The sequence below is a fragment of the Rhagoletis pomonella genome, unplaced genomic scaffold (assembly GCF_013731165.1).
Source record: "Rhagoletis pomonella isolate Grant_MI unplaced genomic scaffold, Rhpom_1.0 Rhpom_scaffold_00005, whole genome shotgun sequence".
Lineage (NCBI taxonomy): Eukaryota > Metazoa > Arthropoda > Insecta > Diptera > Tephritidae > Rhagoletis > Rhagoletis pomonella.
The window spans coordinates 39,470,783-39,479,830 of record NW_023458559.1 but is presented as its reverse complement, the minus strand read 5'-3'; the positions used below and the strand labels follow the sequence as shown (position 1 = coordinate 39,479,830).

General features: G+C 35.0%; 3 protein-coding genes across 3 annotated transcripts; 1 reads left to right on the top strand and 2 right to left on the bottom strand.

Moving 5' to 3' along the window:
* Positions 1–25: 25 nt before the first annotated feature.
* Positions 26–1,021, bottom strand: LOC118738921 (SAGA-associated factor 11 homolog). The gene has a single exon (XM_036469972.1). The coding sequence runs from the start codon at positions 874–876 to the stop codon at positions 220–222; it is 657 nt and encodes a 218-aa protein (XP_036325865.1). The 5' UTR covers positions 877–1,021; the 3' UTR covers positions 26–219.
* A 244-nt stretch (positions 1,022–1,265) lies between these two features.
* Positions 1,266–2,026, top strand: LOC118738925. The gene is made up of 2 exons (XM_036469977.1): positions 1,266–1,448; positions 1,517–2,026. The coding sequence occupies exons 1-2, from the start codon at positions 1,348–1,350 to the stop codon at positions 1,875–1,877; spliced, it is 462 nt and encodes a 153-aa protein (XP_036325870.1). The 5' UTR covers positions 1,266–1,347; the 3' UTR covers positions 1,878–2,026.
* On the bottom strand, positions 1,873–3,050 carry LOC118738922 (charged multivesicular body protein 1b-like). Its single transcript, XM_036469974.1, has 3 exons — positions 2,830–3,050; positions 2,292–2,757; positions 1,873–2,224 (listed from the first exon to the last, which is right to left on the bottom strand). Exons 1-3 carry the CDS (start codon positions 2,849–2,851, stop codon positions 2,101–2,103), a joined length of 612 nt encoding a protein of 203 aa, XP_036325867.1. The 5' UTR covers positions 2,852–3,050; the 3' UTR covers positions 1,873–2,100.
* Between the last annotated feature and the right edge of the window lie 5,998 nt (positions 3,051–9,048).

Genomic DNA, 9,048 nt, shown 5'->3' with positions numbered 1-9,048 from the left:
AAAAAAAACATGTATTTTACACTATAAATGGAATTTTTTAGCGCAGGTTTTACTTAATGTTGCATTTATACATGGTTACATATTACGTACATGCGCTCATAACCACAAGGGAATCAATATTCAGTGCATATACAAATGCAAATCAAAATTTCTACTGCACTTAGAATGAATGCGAGATGAAATGGTAAATTGTATACTCTTACAGTTTATCTCCAACGTCTAGAATGATTTGCCATTATTTTTCTTAGAACCATTGTTTCGGTTACTTTGATTAGTCTTCTTTCGGCGTTTCTCCGATGACCAGTCAATATCGTCCTCATCATCCGTTCCAACAGTAGTCTGCAGATACGATGACGATGATGAAGAACTGGCGCTTGTACCCTCCTTAGTAGCTAAACGCCGACTGGCAATACGTGACGAATTACGTCCCATGCCCATGCATTTCTCCAAGTGTGGCGCAAAGCGGGACGCTGACACTGGCCTATCACAGTTGGGACAAGTGCAATCCATTAGTTTCTTAACTGATGAAATGCCGAAAATGTCATAGTTTGGCATATCGACGATGCGATAGGATGCATCCGTGCCTTCTTCGGGAACACCATCGAGTGCTTCTAGATTACCAGTCTTATGTAAATGATGTACTTCCAGGAATACACCCACCACAGCATCGTCAAGCAATGATTGATATAAATATAGTGCAGCCTCATCTAAACTTGTAGGATCTTTAATAATGTCATGGAAGGCCTTCTGAATAGATGCCACAGTCATTTTATTGTTGCTGGCTGAGGATTTTCCCGATCCGGAAATATTTGTGTTTTTTTCGTTATTGGCTCCTATGTTGGATCCACTCAGACTTGGATTGGACGAAGAAGCCATAACGCCTTACACTATGCAGCAATGCGCCGAGTCCTTTATTTTTTTGTTGACAAATGTCGGCTTTTTTACTTTTTCACAATTAAAACAATGGGCAGCAGCAAAATCACCTGTGTGCGTTGATTTATGAGGGGTTGGCGGATGCCAAAAAATTACAGTACCGCTGGCGTAAATTTAAAATAATTAATGTTGTATTTCCTATTACTAAACCGTTGGTATTCTAGACTTATGCCGAATTTTCCAAGTAAGACTGCTTTTTATTTATAAAATGAATATACATTACAAAATAAAAAAGAGACCTTATAAAAATTTACAAAATCGACTGTGAATGATCAATTTAAATGACAGCTGAGTACACCTGACAGTTTGTTTGTTTACATCTTGAGCTGGAAGCGTACAAATAAAAGAAAATCGGGACAATTGTTTTTTAACCAAGAAATGCTACTTTAATTACTAATTGAATTAAATTCAAACATGTTACTCGACGAAAAGGCCCAAAAGTACAAATTACTCGCTGAAAAAGTTTATCACCGCTGCCAGGAATTACAAACTGAAAATGAGCGCTGTGTGCTCCGGTAGTTATTTAAAATATTCTATGTACATTTTTTATCAAAAGATTTTTTAATTTGCATCCTCCCTTTAGCATAAATACGGTTAAGAAACTTCTTCGACGACGCACCCGCGATGTAGAGCTCTTGAAACGGCGCCTTGACAAGCACAATGACGTATGGCGGCAATTGCCAATGGTGGCACCACATCCAAAACGAAAAATCGAACAAAAGCGCGGTCCCAAGCCCAAACCTAAGATTCCCACAGAAGAGCCATCAGATGGCAAAGTTAAAAAGGTACGGAAGCAGCGCATGAAAAAGAACCTACTACCGCTGCAGCCAGGCTCCGTTGAAGGAGCAATGCAACAACTGCCACAACAACAGCACTTCACCGAACAGCAGCAGCAGCAGTTGCTAATGCAACAACAATTCGTACATTTCAAACAAGATATTTGAGATGCAATGTAAAACATTTAATTGAACAAGGCGTGAATTATCCTAAATATCTGTGTAATTTCTATTGATTTTTAAACTTATGAAGCAGATTTCTTGTACAATACATTCGCCCAACATGGAGCATATGAAAATAAAGCGCGCAACATAAATGATATATAAAAACTGTTTTTCGTTAACCCCACTAATACCAGATTGAAAATCTGAAATCACAAATGCACCAAATCTATTCGGCTTGCCTCAATCGTGCCAGTCGCTGAGTTAGTTCGTCTTGCTCTTGTGAAACTTGTGTAGATGCACCAATAGTTGAACTCTGTACACCACTAGGTAATTCCATATTGAGCTCCAAGCTGCGCAAGTAGTATAAAAAAATAAAAAATTATAAAATATCCAATTTTCAATATCACAAGCACCCACCCAGCTTCATCGGCCACTTGTTGTAATAAGTTGTCGACATCGCCTTGTGGCACCGACGTTGTAGTCGTATCAGACATGGTATTCTCCATTACCGAACTCTGTACATCTAAATCTTCAAATTGTTGTTCGAACTTCTCCATGAGCGAAGAGATTTTTTCCAAATTCATACCTTTCATGGCAGCATCCATTGCTTTGACCACGCCAGCCATTGAGCTGGTAACTTTTCGTGTAGTCAACGCCGATTGTACCCGACTTGCAACTGCATCTACACGTGCGCTCATACGTAAATAGTTAACAGCTTGATTTTTCTGTCGTATTGCATTTTCTGCATGAATACGCGCCACATCCATGTTACCCTTCTGTATGGCCTTCTTGGCTTTTGCCTTTTCGAGCTTCTCCTCTTTTTCGCATTTCTTTGAGTTGCGCTCCAGCTCTTTCACAGCAAATTTTAGATTGAAAAGATGTTCTGAAACCATTGACAATTGTAAATTGGGTTGAATTTATTATAGCTGTGCAAAAGTTGAAATTTTTCACTTACTTTCCATAGACGAAGTGGACATTTCGTTACCCAGTTTGGTGGCTTATATACAAAATGAAGAGTAGAGATAAGGCTGCACAAGTTAAAGTATGGTTCGCTGTTTGCTGAGATGAAAATTTCGATTTTATTTTGCACAAACTGTTTAATTTCGCAGTAGTGATTGTTTTGTGGAATTTTAACTAATATGAATCATTATTTTAGTTGACAGCTGTTAGCTCATACCAAATACAAAAGAAAGTGTCGCTCTATCGCGAAATTACCCTGCAGTTTCAATTTGTTCACAGTAGACAATTTGGTCTTGTTAAACCAGTATTTACGGTTGCGCTTAACTGGAAAATATAAATAACTTTGACTGAAGAAAAGTACTGTTTGCTACAATTATTAAATAAATTAATATGGGCGTTTGTTTAAATTTTTTATTTTTTTTATAAAAATAAATCCAGTCATCTGAACGACCCTGTGTCTGGAGTGTCTTTGCTAGTTCCTTTTTCATTAAATTTGTTTCCTTTTCCTTAGCTGAGATTAGTTATTGTGAATGCTTTATATAGTAAATTTTTGCGCCAGCGGGAATAATGCTTTATTAAGAGTTTTTGCGAAGTTTTTAAAACTTATTTGTGGTAATTTAATAAATAATAATAGCGCATTTCGTTTTCCCCATAGTGTTTATTACACCATGGTTTTCCCCAATTCGAGTGTGTGTATAAGTGTGTAAGTATATTGGTTGTGTCAGCAGCAAAATTTTATTTTGTGGTTGTATTCTGTTGTGAAAACAACCGCCATCGATTTGCCAACAGTGATGGTATGTACTTTTTTGGAAAAAAAATAAAACCCCACGTTTCCAACGCTTTTAAAAATGTTTTCCCATAAAATTCCCTACAATTTGTATCAATAATTCCTTATAACAATGAAAGAAGACTGAAAAAAGTTTGACTATATAAAACACGGAAGGTTCAATGCTTAGAAATTTTATTATAATAAATATAATACATATGTATACATATAATATGCACACTATTGCGTTGTACGTGTGCATATCGATGCAGAGTGAGTCGTGTGGAATAAGCAAGGGGAACAAAATTCATTCAAGGATTTCTAGAAAAGGCTATCATACTATCAAACTGGATATTCGCCAAGCTACTGTGGGGTGTGACAGTGTTCAAAAATTAATTTACAATCTTACTGAAACTAAAAAATATTTTAGTTGGTTTTCTATACTTTTTGAAAAACCTCTCATTGATTTTGTGTTAATTTTTAATAATGGATAATATTTCTAGTGGTCTTTATTACATCTACTTTATTAAATTAAACTGTGGACAATTTCTAAAATTGTGAAAATTGGTTTCGAAAATTTTAAAAATTTATATGTATATATTTTTTATTATTTTTTCGCATTTGGAGGACCGAAAGTAGCACCAGGCTAGATTTAAAATTATTCTGTTTTTCAACACAATAGAGTAAAAATGTGTACTTTTTAACCGACTACCAAAAAAGGAGGAGGTTATCAGTTCGTCGGAATATTTTTTTTTTTTTTTTTATGTATGTTACCGCATAACTTTGGACCACGTCAACCGATTTCTTCTTTTTGCATCGGATAATTCTTTTTGCATCGGAAAGGTAGTGTCTCAGAGGTGGTCCCATACTAATCTGGTGAAGATCCGATCAGTGGATCATGATATATATATATATATATATTTTTTTTATATGTGAGTTGAAGTCGGTTTTTTTTGCTAAAAATTACTTGTTTATTTCAGAGTACATATATTTACTATATTACAAGTTTAAAATTTTTCGAAGAATGGGTGAAGGTCGGCAAACGTAGTGGAAATGTTCACCTATATGGCTTTCTTTAGCCAAAATTTAAGCTGCACGCTGTTAATAAAGCTGCTGAAATAATATGAAGAGACAAGTGCTTTATAACTCGTCGAAAACCGCTAGTTATTTAACAATTCTTTTATAAAAACAAAAACGTAAATCGCAAAAGTAAGTGGAAATGGGAGCACGGCCGATAATAATAATTCTTTAAAAATAACTTACAAATATACGTATGTGAATTCGGGAGGACGTTTGCGGGGATCGTATTTGTGTGAGACGAGTAAAGAGCATTCCTTAATTGTATATCCTGCTATTTCGTGGCGATAGATTTATTTCTATCGCTCTGCTGGGCGATGGCGGCAGTACATGCCAAAGGTGGCCGTATGTTTTTTTACTTTCAAAGATTTAGAAGAAAACAGCATGTAACACGAATTATTTTTGATGGTTGAAAAATACAGTGATCGTATCGTTAAATCTGGCTTAAAATAAAATAATTTATAATAATTCCCTCTTGTCTTATATTTATATTTGTTATCATTTCATCATTTCGAAATATGATTTCGTTTTTCTAAATATGGTCACCTAACTTATAAATGCGACGAAATGGTATCAGCTGTTTTCGCTACCGCTCTGATTCTGTAAAAAGAAGGCGAAATACCAGGGCGAACGGGGAACGACGGCATCGCCCAATTCGGCGAACTTCGCCGTTCGCCGGGTATTGTAAGCTTCTGTGGAAATCCCACGTCGACGGGACCACATGAAAGGCTACCAGGGCAATAATGGTGTGCAGGCGTTTACCAGCCAAGTCTTGGGGGTGCAGCCCAAAGATCCTTAAATCGATGTACACCATGATAGAACGACCAATGGTGACCTATGAGGCGGTGACTTGGGTTTCAAGAACTGCCTTGGCCACGGTGAGACAGTCTCTCATTAAACTGCAACGCCTAGCTTGTGTATGTATTACGGGAGCAATACCTACATGCCCGACGATAGAACTAGACGTAGTTATTGAGTTGGAGCCACTGCACATCACCATAGAGCAGGCCGCCAAACGTACTGTCCTTACTAATCCTTAGCGACAGTCAGGCAGCACTTAAGACATTTCCATCATTTGAGATAAAATCATCCTTAGTTCTTGAGTGCGTTAAGAACCTTGACCCCCTTGTGGAGTTCAACAACATTCAGCTACTGTGGGTGCCAGGTTACAAGGCTATAAGAAGTTTTATTATATGGCAATGAAGAATAATTTCATAAATTACATAAAGCAAATTTTTGCACATGCAGCAGTGCATAGCGTGGATTTAGGCGCGCCCAAACAGATTATTTAGACCTTAAGCAATGTAATAAGCCTTTTAGCTTTGTACAAACTAGAAGCATCGAAGTAGAAACTCCGTCTTTGTTAAAATAAAACGGCATTACTTTGCGAGTTGCTGAGAAGATTCGACGATTTTTTTTTTTCGTAAAATTGTTAAGTTTTCAGGACTGATACATATGTATATGGTTTGGGTTCAATAAAATCTTGAATGATAAAGTTTTAATGATGCAATTTTAAATTGAACAAAAACATACTTCCACATCATCTTCAGTGAGATTCTGCCATTAGAAGACTCGCCTACCCATCCTACTACTCTATAAATTAAGCATATTTCATACTTTTTGCTACGCTTTCACACACGCGTAGCATAACATACTGTAGATTACTTCCGCCTGATATATGCCGCAGAACAAAGGAAAATTTCGAACGAATAAAAAAGCGTGAACGCAACAAAAAAAAAATTACTTTAAATTTTAATCATGATATGAAGCGAATCTACTTTCAAGTACACGTTGTGAATGCAGTGAGGCGAAAATTCGAAGGAGTTCTCCATAGTAAGTAGTCTATGACAATGCAACAAATAATGACAAAGACAATGATGATTGAAATATAAGGAGGAAAAAAACAACAATAACATACAATTATAAGGCAACCATGAGGAACGTCAAGTTTGAGTACAGCATAACAAAAGATTGGCATTAAGACAACATAAAGGCTTTGTAACAAACTTTTACATATGTATATTCACCTACTCACGAATATGGTGAGTATGCACATACATATGTATGTATTTGCATATATGTACATGTGCACATGCGAATATGAAGTTGATATATAGTATTTGCCTATCGTAAAAAGTCCCGTGAAGGAGGTGAAAGTGTTGCCATCGAAATGTAACAGAAAATTTTATACCCAGCACATATTAACTAAGTCAATTACATTAAAAAACATAAACGATCCACCAAAAATCTCATTAAATAAAAAAATCTGAATGCGCAATTTCGTCGGGAAATAAAATATGCCTAGCTCGACTGTTTGCAGAAATTCACCAGATGCATTAGTGCGTCATCCGTTTCTAAGAAAATCTGGGCCGACATAAAAAAGCTTACTGGATTACCTTCCAATTGTCTCATAAAATCCGGTAAATCGCCTTGCGTAATGCAATAGCGCACCCATTTTGACTCTAGAACAGATGAACTACATTCATAGGTTTTTTAAAAATTAAGTTAAATCACAAAAACAGTAAAAACTAATAAATAAGTGAAACTAAATTTCAAAATGAAAAAAAAAATTTAATGAAAATATAGCAAAATAAATGAATATTTTTAAAAATTAAATGAAATAAAAAAATAAATTTTCTTTTTAACACAATAAAATCTAAAAATTACATTAGAAAAAGAAACAAAACTAAAAAAGCAGAAAATAGAGCTTAAAAATTAAGTGCAATTAAAAAAATATTTTATTTTTAAAACAAAATCTAAAAATTAAAACAAAATCAAATTAAGATCCCCAAAACTAATTGAAATTAAAAAAAAAGTAGTTTTTCTTTAAAAAAAAAAATAAAATCTTAACCAAAAGTAAATTAAATGGAAAAAATAAAAAATTTTTAATTAAAAATTAGAAAAATAATAAAATACGTTTCTAAACACTCATGAAATTAAAAATATACGTTTTTCTTTTTGAAACAATGAAATCTTAAAAAATAGAATAAAAATTAGTTTCTAAAATTAAATGAAATAAAAGGTATATATTTAATAAGTAATAATTAAAAAAAGAAAATTATATAAAAAAATAATTAAAGAAAAATATATTCCGCCGCTAGGGGACTCGAATCCGAATCTTACGAATGGCACGCCAGTGCCTTGCTCACTCCGCCCTTGCGACAGTTGGAGCGACGTGAGCTAAATGATATATATGTGCTCTCTCCCAAAATAGCTTTTCACCACAAGTGTTGAATGACAGAGCTTTATTCTAAGTCTTTCGAACTATCTTGCCATCTATCTTTCATTTGTCTTTCGAAAGACTTTTTACTATCTTAGCCAGAATTGCCCTGCTGATCTTTTCCCGCAAGCGATATGACAGACCCTCTCTCGCTATCGATTAAGCTTACACTCTTTGGGATGTTCATTTCATCGATAACTTTAAGTAGCACACACTCTGTTATTAAGCTACAAAGCTGTATAATGCACCAGTTGAAGGAGAAGACCATGTCTGGGGGGGAATGTTCAAGTCGCGGAACCGCCGACCGTATTTGGCGTTCCGCACTGAAGAGGTGCCTAAAGAGGATTATTTTGCGGCAGTGCGAAAAATTTAAATAACCCAACTGAGAAAAATATTTGATAACAATCTGTCTAGAGTGAAAAGTTAACTCACATTTCGTAGTTTTACTTTTTGGTGCCGGAAATCTTTATTGAACTCTCGACAGTGTTGAACGAATTAGGAACACTGGTTTACAGCAAAAATGTTTTATGGATGTCATTATTCAATTCCTATGTAGAATTGCTCAGTGATTCCGAAAATCGATTTTTTTTGTGGCTAACTTTTCGAGATATTTTCAGTTTACCTTTATTCAGCTTAAAAAAAGAGTAGTTTCACTTAATCACGTACCAATTGAGCAATCGTAATACGTAAAATACAGCACATGGAAGCTAATGAAATTCTCCGTAAACCGTATATTTGTACATCATGTTTTATTTTGTATGAAAGCCTGTTCCTTTACGAAGCATTGAAGCTACCAATGAAGGAAATCGATTGATAAATAAGAAAGGAAAGAGTGGTCAAACGAAAATGCGCAAGGATTTTTTGTGTGAAATACATATGTATGAGCAGAAGAGAGTGTTACTCAGGTGTACATGGCGTATGAGTAACATTCTTTCCTGCTCATTAACTTTCATTTTAGCCCAGTAAAATTAGATAAATTTGGTAGGAAAATTGCAAAAAAAATCTGTAATAGCGATTTTTAGATGCAGTTTACTTCTATTTGGCACGTATATCATGGATCCACAGTCTTGCCCCTAAATTTCATTCGGAAACATTCCGTCATCTTGGATTTAAGGTTTTTTGGGTTTTTTGGGATTTGCAAGCTTATTTTG